Source organism: Panthera uncia (assembly GCF_023721935.1).
Source record: "Panthera uncia isolate 11264 chromosome A3 unlocalized genomic scaffold, Puncia_PCG_1.0 HiC_scaffold_12, whole genome shotgun sequence".
NCBI classification, from domain to species: domain Eukaryota; kingdom Metazoa; phylum Chordata; class Mammalia; order Carnivora; family Felidae; genus Panthera; species Panthera uncia.
The window spans coordinates 24177150-24191826 of NW_026057579.1; the positions used below are offsets into that span (position 1 = coordinate 24177150).

The 14677-nt window shown below is 43.4% G+C and overlaps 1 protein-coding gene across 4 annotated transcripts in view; it reads left to right on the top strand.

Moving 5' to 3' along the window:
* The window catches only part of LDAH (lipid droplet associated hydrolase), a 118031-nt gene extending 103778 nt beyond the window's left edge, over positions 1–14253 (top strand). For 3 of the 4 annotated variants that reach the window (XM_049651995.1, XM_049651999.1, XM_049651996.1), the window contains one exon: positions 12107–14253. In XM_049651995.1, the coding sequence (XP_049507952.1) occupies positions 12107–12331 (225 nt within the window). In that variant the 3' untranslated portion in view covers positions 12332–14253. The remainder of the gene's footprint in view (positions 1–12106) is intronic. The other variant, XM_049651997.1, reaches the window with a different exon arrangement.
* Positions 14254–14677: the final 424 nt, after the last annotated feature.

The following is a 14677-nucleotide window of genomic DNA, read 5'->3' on the forward strand; positions in this document are numbered from 1 at the left end:
AGCTGGCCGTACGGTGTGAAGCTTAGAATGGTAGTCCGGGCTGAATTTTGATTTGGAAACGGTAAGGATAGATTTGAAGCCATGAGCTTGGGTAATAGTAAGAAAAGGAAGTAGTATGTGGAGAGAAGACATCTAAAGATTGACCCTTGGGGAACACAGCTTAAAAGGTTGGGAGGAAGTAGAGGGGCTAATGGATGAGATGGGAAGGGGAGGGACAAGAATGAGAACCAGAATAGAAATAAACCCAAGGAAGAGAATCAACTGTACATCTTCGCCACTTCTGTCCCAATTCTTTGGAGAACCCCTGGGGTATGTTCTGCATTAGGAGGCACCTGGTGTGTCTGAGGCAAATAGGTCAGCATTCATGTGTTCTGCCCTTGTTCTAAACTGTACGAGAATGTATGTCTCATTCACAGAAAAGTGAATTCGTGTTTGGTTTAGAAACCTGAAGTTTTCATTTAAAACTCACTTAGGAGGGAAATTCTAAACTGCCATGACCATCTCTGGCCTCGGCGAATGGAAACAGCTGGTGTGTGCTACTGCCAGACGGAATCTGGGCATCACTGCCGGTCAGCAAGGGTCTAAAATTGTTCCCAGCGAGAACACACGAGGTGCAGCTTTCTGACAAAGGCAGACAGCAGTAAAAGGGCCGCCCTGCGCCCAGAGAGCCAGGCCAGGGTGACAGTGTTGTTTGGGAAAAGGGGCAAAGTGCCCTCAGGAACAGGAACCCCTCTGCTACGGCTTTTTCCCCATCCTGCTTAGCCCACCCGAGCCCAGAGGTGCACGTTGCCTTTGGGAACAAACGTTGTGCAGTTGTTTGCAGATTCGGGCATGCAAATCCTTCAGACATGCACACGTCCTGCTTAGCGGAGCATGGGAAGTGCTGCCTGGACCTACTAACCAGGTCTGCCTTCCGCCACGCCTCGGTCTGAAACTGATTGTGTTAGTTCTGCCTGTCTCATTTGAAGCCTGTTCAGAATGTCATAATCATCCTGGAAATACATAGGCTTGTTTTTATGTCAATCGTTTTGACCTTGAGAGCTTCATGTTACGTACGTGTGTGAGCACACCCTGAGTTCTCAAGTGAAGAGTGATTGAAAGGGGTGGGTATGCACTGGGGAGCAGAGTCTTCTCCTTGCCTGGGGTTCAAACTCCAGCTCCACCACTTGCTCACTTATGTGACCTTGGTTAAGCTACTTGACCTCACTCTGTCTCCTTTCTCATCAATAAAATGGTTTAGTAATAGCATCTAGTACTATACATTTGTTCCAAAAATATAATGCTATAATTCATATAAAGACCTTTTAAGAGTATCTGGCATGCCCTAAGCATTCAGCTAGAAGTTTATTAATATTATTACAAATTTAGTCATACCCTAGATGTGCCTCTGAGTGCTTTAAAAAGACTATTTGCTTAACTTCTCCTCCCCCCACACACTTCTTCCTAGATGTTTTCATTTCATCCTATAGTTAAAGATTTCGGTAATACTAAATATATAGCCAAGAGACCCTGGAATGCCCCAGTCCCATTCTAGATCCCAGCCACTGCTCCCCTTGAGATGCCCGAGGGAGATGTTGAACAGGAATGAACAGTAGTGAAGGAAGGCATAGGAGCACTTAATCTTTACCAGGACTTGGGCCAGTACCCTCGTGCAGAAGATTCAGATGAGCTGAAGGTCCTAAACAGGATCCTTCAGCACATCTGCCAGTTTCCTGAGGCATATGACCAGGGGGAAACACAAACACAAGGGGATAGATTTGTTCCCGATGCCTCATACTCTGTAGCCTCACCAGAGGGAAACTGATGCCTCAGGTCATCTTCGTACTCTAGTCCCAGGTAAGAAAGAGACAAAGCTAATCACTGGCTGGTCCAGCGCCTTCTGTTTGGGAGTAGGTGGGTTCTGACCCTTTACGCCTGCGTTTAACACGGAAAGGAAAGAGCTCCACTTCTCAAGTCTGTTGGTTGCGCGGTCATTCCAGCCACTGGAGAGGGGTCCGGTCAATAACCCGCCAGCCCTCACCTCCTCCTTGGGTGGCTTGATTTCCACCTGCTCCCCAAGGTGCCTGCAGAAGGGAGAGGGCTCAGTGGTCTTGCCCCCATCCTCAGCCACTTTTCTTAATCTTTGGGGATTTTAATTCTCATGTTTTCAAGAATGGTAATTGAGCCAATTCTGGATAAAAGGAAGAAAGGAAACAAGGTAAATTGGAAAATGAATTTCCTAAACTGCCTCCCTTTCTTTAACAACTCTTCAAGTTCCTAAAAATGGTTGCTTGGAAAGACTTGCAGTGAAATTGTAAAAGTTTGAGGCTGCTCTGTTCCCAGGAGGAATATGATTTTTAAATAACTGAAATGAAGAGGCTTATGTTACAAAACAGGTCTCCTTCACAGGTGCCGGGTCTGACTTTGGGGAGGGGATGAGCAGCAAGCAACCTGTTTTGGATTCTCCCCAGGGGTGGGATACAGTGCAGGAGGGTTAGTACCCTGAGCCTGGGAAAGCTGGAGGGGGGTGAAAACAGGGGAAAAAAGGCAGGACAGGGAGATCTCGCTGGGAAGTACCTAAATGTGTGTGGGTACTAATTTGACCTCTCTGTAAGCAGCTCGCTGCCCTATATCAGATCTTTTGCTTTTTTAATCAAAAACAAAATAAAAACAAAAAACAAACCCACACCTGTTGGGTGGCAGTTATTTCTGAAAAGGAAATAAAAAGTGGAGGAAGCAGGAATGGTGTAAGTTTTTTGACTTCTCAGAGCACGCTAGAGAATACACGTCTCCTCCCTGAACATCTACACCGTTGCTCCTTGGTTGCTCTCAGGGCGGCTGTTTCCCCTGCCATGCGGCTTGAAGGCTCGGGGTACTCTTTCTAAAGAAATCTGCACGTAAACATACTGGGAAGCCTGTTCATTCAGCACCCAGGGAAGCAGTGGGCCTTATCTCCACTGCCCAGGGGCTCCCTCTGTGAGCCCTACCAGGAGGGTAGTCTCCGAATGCTGGTGCCATCCTTCATTTTGGAAGATAACCAGGAATACCCAGATGGTGCTGCAGTGTAGGCTCCAGGTCTCATTTATAAGTAAAGTGGCTGAGCGTCCACTCAGTGAGCTGAGCATGAGTGGTGGCTTGCAGACAGGGGTTGTGCTTCACTGTTTGTTTGGTTGATGACTGATCTTGGATCTTCTAACTAATGTCTTTCCCCATGATCTTTTCACGGGAATACAGTGTGTGTGTGTGTGTGTGTGTGTGTGTGTGTGTGTGTAGAGTGCATGTTTGCTATACATGATAACGTACATAATAACACACTTTGCTTTAGGCTTAAAGAAAGTGTATATTACTTCCATATTTCTTTTAAAATTTTTTTAATGTTTATTTATTTTTGAGAGACGGAGCATGAGTGGAGGAGGGGCAGAGAGAGAGAGAGAGAGAGGGAGACACAGAATCTGAAGCAGGCTCCAGGCTCCAAGCTGTCAGCACAGAACCCGACACGGGGCTCAAACTCATGAACCGCGAGATCATGACTTGAGCCGAAGTTGGCGCTTACCCGACTGAGCCACTCAGGCACCGCTTCATATGTTTTTAATATGAAATTTATTTGTCAAATTGGTTTCCATACAACACCCAGTACTCATCCCAACAGGTGCCCTCCTCAATGCCCATCACCCACTTTCCCCTCCCCTCCACCCCCCATCAACCCTCAGTTTGTCCTCAGTATTTAAGAGTCTCTTATGGTTTGCCTCCTTCCCTCTCTCTAACTTTTTTTTCCCCCTTCCCCTCACCCCTGGTCTTCTGTTGAGTTTCTCAGGATCCACATATGAGTGAAAGCATATGGTATCTGTCTTTCTCTGCCTGACTTATTTCACTTAGCATAACACTCTCCAGTTCCATCCACGTTGCTACAAATGGCCAGATTTCATTCCTTCTCATTGCCAAGTAGTATTCCATTGTATCTATAAACCACATCTTCTTTATCCATTCATCATTTGATGGATATTTATGCTCTTTCCATAATTTGGCTATTGTTGAAAGTGCTGCCTTAAACATTGGGGTACAAGTGCCCCTATGCATCAGCACTCCTATATCCCTTGGGTAAATTCCTAGCAGTGCTATTGCTGGGTCATAGGGTAGATCTATTTTTAATTTTTTTAAGAACCTCCACAGTGTTTTCCAGAGTGACTGCACCAGTTGCATTCCCACCAACAGTGTAAGAGGGTTCCTGTTTCTCCACATCCTCTCCAGCATCTATAGTCTCCTGATTTGTTCATTTTAGCCACTCTGACCGGCATGAGGTGGTATCCCAGTGTGGCTTTGATTTGTATTTCCCTGACGAGGAGTGATGTTGAGCATCTTTTCATGTGCCTGTTGGCCATCTGGATGTCTTCTTTAGAAAAGTGTCTATTCATGTCTTCTGCCCATTTCTTCACTGGATTACTTATTTTTTGGGTGTGGAGTTGGTGAGTTCTTTATAGATTTTGGATACTAGCCCTTTATCCGATATGTCATTTGCAAATATCTTCTCCCATTCCATCAGTTGCCTTTTAGTTTTGTTGATTGTTTCCTTTGCAGTGCAGAAGTTTTTTATCTTGATGAGATCCCAATAGTTCATTTTTGCTTTTAATTCCCTTGCCTTTGGAGATGTGTCAAGAAATTGCTGCGGCTGAGGTCAGAGAGGTTTTTTTCCTGCTTTCTCCTCTAGGGTTTTGATGGTTTCCTATCTCACATTCAGGTCCTTCATCCATTTTGAGTTTCTCTTTATGATTGGTGTAAGAAAGTGGTCCAGTTTCATTCTTCTGCGTGTTACTGTCCAGTTCTCCCAGCACCATTTGTTAAAGAGATGTCAAGCTTTCACTTTTTGCAGATGGCGTGATACTATACATGGAAAACCCGATAGACTCCACCAAAAGTCTGCTAGAACTGATACATGAATTTAGCAAAGTCTCAGGATACAAAATTAATGTACAGAAATCAGTCGCATTCTTATACACTAATAATGAAGCAACAGAAAGACAAATAAAGAAACTGATCCCATTCACAATTGCACCAAGAATCATAAAATACCTAGGAATAATCCTAACCAAAGATGTAAAAGATCTGTATGCTGAAAATTATAGAAAGCTTATGAAGGAAATTGAAGAAGATACAAAGAAATGAAAAAACATTCCGTGCTCATGGATTGGAAGAATAAATATTGTAATGTCAATACTACCCAAACCAATCTACACATTCAATGCAACCCCAATCAAAATTGTACCAGCATTCTTCTTGAAGCTAGAACAAGCAATCCTAAAATTCATATGGAACCACAAAGTACCCCAAATAGCCAAAGTAATATTGAAGAAGAAAACCAAAGCAGGAGACATCACAATCCCAGACTTTAGCCTCTACTACAAAGCTGTAATCATCAAGACAGCATGATATTGGCACAAAAACAGACACATAGACCAATGGAATAGAATAGAGACTCCAGAATTGGACCCACAAATGTATGGCCAACAAATCTTTGACAAAGCAGGAAAGAATATCCAATGGAAAAAAAGTCTCTTTACTTCCACATTTTCTGAGCCTGACTTACATCAAAAGCAGCTTATCAGAAGAAAATATATTTTCTCAAAAATTATTTTAAGGTCCTGTGGCTTCTTTTTCCCTCTGATCTGAGCACAACTCTCACTGTAGGGAAGAATCTAGACAGATTTTGCCCCCACAGGAGATCCCTTTGTCCTCATTGTTATCACCGGTATAACACCATGTGTCCTTTAAGAGTGCTTACTATATGCCAAGTGCTTGATGTGCTTTGTTTTCTAATCCTTACCACCCCACAAGGTAGCTGTTCTATCCCCACCTTGCTGATGAGGAAACAGGCACAGACAGGCTAAGAAACTAGTCTAAGGGAACAACTAGTGATAGAAGAATGCTAGTGATAGAAGAACCAAAATTCCAGTCTAGGCAGGTATGGCCCAGGGCCCAAGTTCTGCACACTGCACCATGCTCTCTCCCTGTGACTGCATAATGAACTTGAGCAGTTTCACAGATTATTTTGCCATAATAGAACACAAAGGCTTTATGAGAAGCCCTTTCACTCTGAGCATGATGGGCCTGAAGCGCTATTTGCTCCTCTGCTCTAGTCTACACTGTATCATGAAACAGATCGCTGGAAGACCACTTGAAGGGAGGAAGTTCACTTTGTTAAACTGCCAGGAAGAACTAGCTTATACCAAACTTGGCTTTATGATGAATTATATTCTTAGGAGCTTCTAAAATTCAGCTTATGCATGGGGCGCCTGGGTGGCTCAGTCGGTTGAGCGTCCCGACTTCGGCTCAGGTCATGATCTCACAGTTCGTGAGTTTGAGCCCCACGTTGGGCTCTATGCTGACAGCTCAGAGCCTGGAGTCTGCCTTGGATTCTGTGTCCCCCTCTCTGCCCCTTCTCCTTCCCTCTCTCTCTCTCTCTCAAAAATAAACATTAAAGGGGCGCCTGGGTGGCTTGGTCGGTTAAGCGTCCGACTTCGGCTCAGGTCATGATCTCATGGTCCGTGAGTTCGAGCCCCGCGTCGGGCTCTGTGCTGACAGCTCAGAGCCTGGAGCCTGTTTCAGATTCTGTGTCTCCCTCTCTCTCTGACCCTCCCCTGTTCATGCTCTGTCTGTCTCTGTCTCAAAAATAAATAAACATTTAAAAAAAAATTAAAAAAAATATTTTAATAAAAAAAATAAACATTAAAAAACTTAAAAATAAATAAATAATATAAAATAAAATTCAGCTTATGCATAAGGTTAATAAAATGAATGAATGAATGAATGAATGAGGAAGGAAGGAAGAAAGGAAAGAAAGAGAAAGAAAAGAAGTAACATTCTAAGACTATGAAACACTTTTGTTAGGCCTGTGATTCCTATAATGCCTGTAGTCCTCTGGATTGTTGAATAGAGAAAAGTATTACAAATAGAGATTTTTTTCCAGCTTTATTGACATATAATCAAGGTAAAACATTGTATTAATTTAAGGTATACAACATAATGAATGTGATATATGTATATATTGCAAAATGATTACCACAGCAAGTTTAGTTAACATAATCACCTCACATAGTTACAAATTTAAATTTCTTGCTATGAAAGCTTTTAAGATCTGCTGTCTTAGCAACTTTTAAATACACAGTACAGTGCTGCTAACTCTAGTCAGCAGGCCCTGCATTAAACCCCCCAGGGCTTACTCATAACTGGAAGTTTGTACTTTTTGACCCCCTTCACCCAATCCTTCCACCCATCCCCACTGTCTGCCCGTCTCTGGCAACTACCACTCTCCTCTCTGTTTCTATGAGTTCCTTTTTTTGTTAGATTCCACATATAAGTGAAATCATACAGTATTTGTCTTTCTCTGACTTACTTCACTTAGCATAACGCCTTCAAGGTCCAGCCATATTGTCACAAACAGTAGGATTTCCTTCCTTTTTATGGCTGAATAGTATTCCTCTGTGTGTGTGTGTGTGTGTGTGTGTGTGTGTGTGTGTGTGTGTACATCACCAGATAGGGATTTTTGTGGGTTTTTGCATGTTTAATATTTCGAGATACATCATTGAAAGTGATTTTAGTTATCAGCTAAATCAAATATATGAACTTAGGTCATAAGATGGTTTCTGGTATTTATTTTGTTATTAAAATAAATCCTCTGTTAGTAATGCATAAAAGCCAACAACTCAAAATGTGTTCTAAAAAAAGATTTGTTGAGGCACCTGGGTGACTTAGTCGGCTGAGCATCAGACTCTTGACTTCAGCTCAGGTCATGATCCCAGGGTCGTGGGATATAGCCTGCATCGGACTCTGCACTGAGAGCGGAGCCTGCTTAAGATTCTCTCTCTCTCCCCCTCTGCCCGTCCCCTGCTCACCCTCTCACTCGCTCTCTAAAATAAAAAAAGTAAATAAATATTTTTAAAAGGTTTGTTGACTCCGTCAGGGCAGAATCCAGGTTTTCCTACTTTGGACTCCAGAAGTACTTTATACCTTTCTCTGCCTGTTGTGTTTAAGGGCCAGTGTGTACATGCCTGTGTTCTTCCCTAGTCTGGCAGCTTCTCCAGAAGTGAGATTTACTCCCTTGTGAATTTCAACCACTTAGCCAATGCCAGATGGGAAGGAGGGTTAGAGTCATTTTTGGTGAGACTGCTTTGAATCTGTTAGTTTCAGCAGCAAAAAGTGAGAGAAAAAACACCCACATGAGAAAAGACAAATGTGGCTTCTCAATGGTAGCAAACTGCAACAATTTGCAGGGACATGGCTCCTTGGGGGCACGCTGAAATGTTTAAGGAAAATACGTCTGTGAGCACAGGCACTCTAGTAACTATAATTCCACCTTACTGCAGAACACACACGAGGAAAAGCAAAAAGCACAGTCCTGAGAAGTTAAATTTACAAAAACTGGGAAAATTAAATTTTGTGTTTAATAGAGAAACGGATTACTTAACATGACAGCAGTTTGGAAACACGGAATAATTTCCATTCAGTAATGTGTACTTTTTATCAATTATCATGCATAGCAAAGCTAGTGCCAAGGAGAAATAAAACTACAGGAAACAATTATTTATCTTCTTACAAACCTTTGAATTTAAATGTCCTGCTGATAACCTGAGGTTCTTAGTTAACAGTTCCGGTCATGTCCCAGCAGTTACCACACCCGTGACACACAGAGCCCCAGAACTACATAGACTTCGAGAAGGCTGTAAGTGAAGGTTGTTGGGTTTGCTCCTGCCCTTGATTGTCACTCTCAGTTTTCATGGCCAGTTGAAGACCGCCCAGTCTTCAGGTTTTGTCTCTTCACAACATGGGTCAGTTCACTGTTAATTGCAAATCATAGTAAAGGGTACAGATTAGGAATGTTGTCTCTGGATTTATACCCCAGCCTTACAACTCACTAATTCTTTGAATTTAAACAACTTAATCTCACTATGCCTCAGTTTCCTTTTCTGTAAAATAAGGATAAAATACCTTCCTCAAGAGTATTGTTGTAAGGACGCAGTGAATATAGAGCTTAACATGTTATTCTCAGTTTTTAGCCGTTCATTATTGTATGTTGTGATGGTTCTTTGTTTTGACACATCGATATTATAATAGCACATACATTCTTAACCACCGTGCTTTGGTGTCCAGTTCTTTCTTTCTTTCTGCTTCACCTGTCTCCCCCCACCCCCCACTAGTAGCTCCACACACCCCATACTTTTTCTGTTTCCTGTTTAGGGTTACAGATGCAGAGCCTTCTGTCCAGATCTATTGCCTGTGACTTCTAATCTACAGGGATGGAAAGTATCTTGAGCCAGTGTATATAAAGGCATTAGAATAACCACATGTTTTACTTGTAAGCCAAGATTTTCATAGAAGGCTGCCCTTCAGTGAATATAGTCTGAAGAAAACTTTCAAAACACCCAAGCAAAAAGACCTTACCCCACCATTACTTAGAGATTTAACGAAATACAGCCACTCTAAATGGTTACTGGTCATAGAGGCTTAAGAAATAAAACTAGATGAACCTATGGGAAATCTGGAATCCTCACTGTTAATGCCATCTTGCACACTTTGTGTTAAGGGTCCTTGGACATGTCTTGGGTAGCTTAACTACTTGGACACGACTTGTCTCTGGATACCCTGAAGTAGGTGTAAGGCCTCTGTAATCCACGTGTGTTATTCCTGCTCAACTGTCCTCACCTTCATTCGTGAGGGAAGGGATGGTGTTTCCCAGCCCATCAAGCTGGACTTTTCAATGAAGACATTTTAAGTTGTAATTCCCTCACTGAAAAGTAAATGCTAAACTCTCCAAAGGAATAGTCTCTGAAATATGAGGCAGAAAGCAGCAGCAGGTGCACAGAGTGATGGAGCGCTCCTTGTCAGAGACCCCTGGAGAGCTCTTTCTGCCTTGCTGTCCCTCTAGTTGATCCTTCTACAATAGAGCTTTTCACAAGACTTTGCCAGCTAATGCAAGTGTGAGGGTTCCCAAAGCACCTTTGTCGGCATTCAGGAATCTTAAGGCAAGAGAGTGCACTGGGGCAGAGGAACACACATGATGGTCATGGGCCCAAGTCAGCACTTCCAGATTTCTCAGCACTGTTTCATACTCTGAGGAAGTGCCGAACCACTGGGCACAAGGACTGTAACGTACTCGATTTCCTGGATATAATTTAAAAGATTCTTGTGGGTAAGGGTAGGGTATGGTTTAGAGAGAACCTAAAGTTATTAGCCCTATTGGTAGGTAATTAATGCCTGCGGGCAGGGTGTTGCTGGCCAGAATCGTCACCCTCTGCTGGTGGGGTTGCAACATGGCAGAGCGGTAGAGAGACTGATACCCAGGGGAAAGAGCCAGGCTGCCACCTGGTTCTCTGTCCTCCAGCAACAGAAAGAACTTCATACGCTGCTAAGAGCCGTGGCAAAATGAATTTTGGTTTTAGGGGCTTTGGAGTACCCACAAATGATTGTAGTGAGCAAAACACAGGAGAATGGGAAGAAGAAGTGAGCAGCCTGTGAGCCACAGATCCTTTGCAGCTTTCAAAACTAAAACCTCAGGTGACAACCAGAAAGTTGTCTATGAAGTAATTCAGAGTAAGTCTGCAACTCAAGGTTTAGTTGTTAGTAACTGACTCTCTGGAGTAGTCTACATATTTTCCTCTTTAAAGTATTGTTTTAACTGTTCCTCTAAATATTGGTTAAGTCATAAGGTTATTGTAATAAAGACCAGTGTCTTTGTCAGAGGAGTCTCCCTTGTCCATATTCAGATAATGGATTTAATGACTGTTAGATCAAAATCACCTAGTGGGCAATAACACGTGTCCCGCGTCGTCTTCCCGACACACTTTGACTGCTCCCATCTCTCTTTGCCATTGTAGCCAGAGTACGTGACCTACAATGCAGACCTGATCGTGTCACTTCATTGTGTGAAGTCTTTTGTTAGCTCTTATCAGGTTTCCCCCACTATGCAAAAGTAGAGCGTTCCTGTAAAACCTTTTATAAGTTGAAGTGGCGTAAAGCAAAGAAGTACTTACCTTAATTTATATGGAAAATTTTTTGAGTGTTCCCAGGCACAAAAAATAACCTCTCTTAGGCTTTTCAGATACTTTAGGACACATCATGCTAGTGGGTGCCCAAAATAAATCCAGGTAAAGCCCAGATGCTTGCAGCCACAGTTCAAAGCTATGGTGGCTTGATGTGAAATGTAGTTCCAGGGGAAGGAGCGTGGTGGAGCCACTCCCTCTTCCAGGTGTGCGCTGCCTCTGTACCTGCCCACTGCCAAACAAACACTGAACACTATTTTTGCTTTTAGCTTTTGTTCATAAAAACGAAAATCCGCTTTGGGTGTCTTTCGTTTAGCGAAAACAGATGCTAACATAGGTGTTTCATAAAAGCAAAGTGGCATAACATGAACTTTGGAAAAGCAGGGGATACCTGTATGTGCATATATACGTATGTACCCATACACATATACACATTCGTGTATATACGTACATACACATATTTGTGCGTGTGTGTGTGTGTGTGTGTCATGGGCAGGTATAGATCAGTATCCAGTAAGGGTCTTAGTAATGTCTTAAAGGAGGCTCTGTCTCCATGCAGCTGCTTGCTGTCACCTGAAGCATGATTATATCACCCGCCCACTGAATCTGCATACTCTCCTGCTGCATGGAGCCTATTCAGAAATGTTACAGACACTCTCAGGATTCTGATCACTTTTCGTCTGCTATATTGAGAAGCCTGAGTCTCTCTAGTTCATCTTTGGATGCATTCAACAAACATATCCATATGTCTACCATGTGGCTGCGTGAAAACTGTGAAGTGTGTATGAATGGTCACTAGTCCTTCAGCGATCATGTCTCAGTCACTCTTCCCTGTCCTCCACAGCCATCTCTCCAGTGTCCATCCCAGCCTCAATGTACACAACTTTGCTGGCATGTCCTTTTAGTGAATCATGGGGAATCTATCACACAAGACTCTCTCTATGTGGGGATGGGTTTCATGGTCTGGAGGGAGGCTTGTGGCTATCTTATAGGGCCAGGTACAGGGGCTGTTACCAGAGCATTGCAGGTTGCTGGTGTCATGTTTGTGTTGGCAGAGGAAGTGTTTTCTAATAAAATGTTTTTGTCTTGTCTTTTAGCTTACATTTTACTATGGTACTATGGATGCTTGGTGTCCAAGAAAATACTATGAAGACATCAAGAAAGATTTTCCTGAAGGAGATATTCGACTCTGCGAGAAAAAATTACCTCATGCTTTTATCATCCATTTTTACGGAGAAATGGCTGGCATGATAGCTGACTGGCTAAAGGATGATCTGTCCAAAATAGAAGCCCTGACACATGGAAGCGTCACTGACAGCTAGTACATAGCAGTGGTAGGTGTGCTGTCTCTTAGTAGTTAGTAGTGTACTTAGTAGGTAAGTGTCTGGTGTTAATGTCTGATACTAGAAGACTTGGCTTGCTGTCAGCTCCGAGCTAGCTCCCCACACTACAGACTGAAGTAAGCCCAGTTGGTGAAATATGCCATAGGCTTAACAGAAACATTTTCCAAGACTCAGGGAACACAGTGATCAGTGATCTAAACAAGACCTTTTCTGTTTGCACGGGATACCCAGTTGGCACTATGCAGTTTATTCTAGTGGGCAGGATCCTTGCAGACAAAAGGAGGTCTAAATTCAGTTGGTTTTAATTGAGTTACCTTGTAGAACAGGCTCTCCTAGAGGAAATTACAAAAATGTAAAAGAGATCAGTGAATGCTAAGTGTATAGTCAGAAATGTAAGTGTATGTGATCATGAGGACGCACATTCCAATAGCAGGAAGTGATGACTAGTGGGTCTTGGCAGTGGACCTGGGTCTCCCTTAAGGACAGGAGCTAGAGATCAGCCTGGACTAACTTTGTACAGGTCCTGGCTGAGGTCATCAGAATCAGACTGGATGCCAGGCCAGCCTGCAGGACCTCCCCCCACCCCCCACTCCAACCTGTTACTACCTTGCATTGGGTCACAGGCCCCCAGCGGGGCCAACATCAGGGGAGGTACTGCTTGTCTCCATCTCTAAAAACCTTCTCTGAGGAGTGAGACTTCCTGATCTTCCTGCATTACACAGAGAATAAAGCTCACCAGACATTCCACTGGTGAAGGAACCAGGAAGAGCTGTGGAAGGATCCTGACTGTGCCTCCTGCCGCAAGACAGCCAGCAAGCTCTGTGCTGAGCCTGCCAGGTTGTGAGCTCGCTGTAGGCTCCTCTTCTGCAGGGCCCGGATGGGGAGGCCCTGGGTTGTCCAAAGCAGGTCTGTACCTGCCTCGTGGACTTGCCCCTTCTGTGTTTTTTCTAATAAAACTACACTGAGGGCCAGCTATGAGCTAAGTACTGTGCTAGGCATTGAGGATAGAGTTCTTAGCTATGCCATGATTCTTTTCTTCTGCAAATCGTCCAGTAAGTAATTTTTGAGAGGGCATCTTTCAATTGCTGAATAGAGAAGGACTATAAATGAGTTCTACATTTCTGCCTTGGCTTTGTGAGTTGGAAAGAAGTTATTTTACTAATGAACCAAAACAATCCATTAAATTATGTGAATTCACCTTCTCTGGATGGCTTGAGGACCAGTAGAGAAGAAGCTTGTTCTCCAGCCTAGAGCAGGCTCACAATATTTCTGCCTTCCCTAAAATGACTCAATCCTGGGATCCTAGGAGCCAATAAATCCCACTGACAGCAGTAATAGTCAACAGTTGATCAAAAACATTCAGTTTTTTTCCTAGAGGAGACCCCTCATGGCATTATCATTCCAAAAGAACAATAGAATGTTGTCCTTCCTTTCAAAATCTAAAGCCCCCTGATGAAAGCTTCAGCTCTGATATGCTGCCAACCCAGTGGTGAGGGTTGAATGAGTTACTGTCCCTTGGCACAGCATCTGCATCAGAGCAAATGACTTCTCAGAGGGGAAGAGCCAAGTGCTCCTGGCCCCGGAGATAAACCAGGAGACACACAGGCCACTGGCATAGGGCTACACACGAAATCCTGATTGGCCGCTGTGTGGATGGGCCTTCTGGAAATCTGGTGTCAGAAGCTCAGATTCACGGCTCTGAACTGCCTTGCACATAGGAGATGCTCATAGTACTAACTTGAAGCCCTTGACCAAGTCCTGGTGAATCACACCTACTCAGAGAATAATAGCATCGCCAGCTCCTTTTAGCATTAGTTTGTATTACTCTGTCCATCCATATATATGACATTGGGTCTTATGGTGGTTTTTCAGAGCTTAAATAAATGATGAAAAGTAGAAGATACGGGCTCGTTTTCTGTTTATCATCTAATCGCCAAATGAATTTTCAAAATAAATGTTTAACCAACACTTAGAACTGCCTGGCCTGACCTCTGTATGGGGGGCGGGGGTGCATGGTACCGTCTGAACAGGCCTCCTGAGTTAGACTTGGACCCAAGTCTCTCTGTTGGATTTTCTCATTCCTCCTTTTACAGAAGAATCTGATTTCAGGAGATTGGAGTTCATTTCCTTAGGAATTAAACAAAGCACTGAATATTTCCATGCATATATATGACATGATAAGGTATACAGGAACTCTGGAGGCCTTGTCACCTGTGTGATTTTTAGACAACTTTCTCTAATTTCTCCATGCATCAGTGTCCTCACTTAAAAGATAGGATTAATGGGGCGCCTGGGTGGCCAGTTGAGCATCCAACTTGGGCTCAG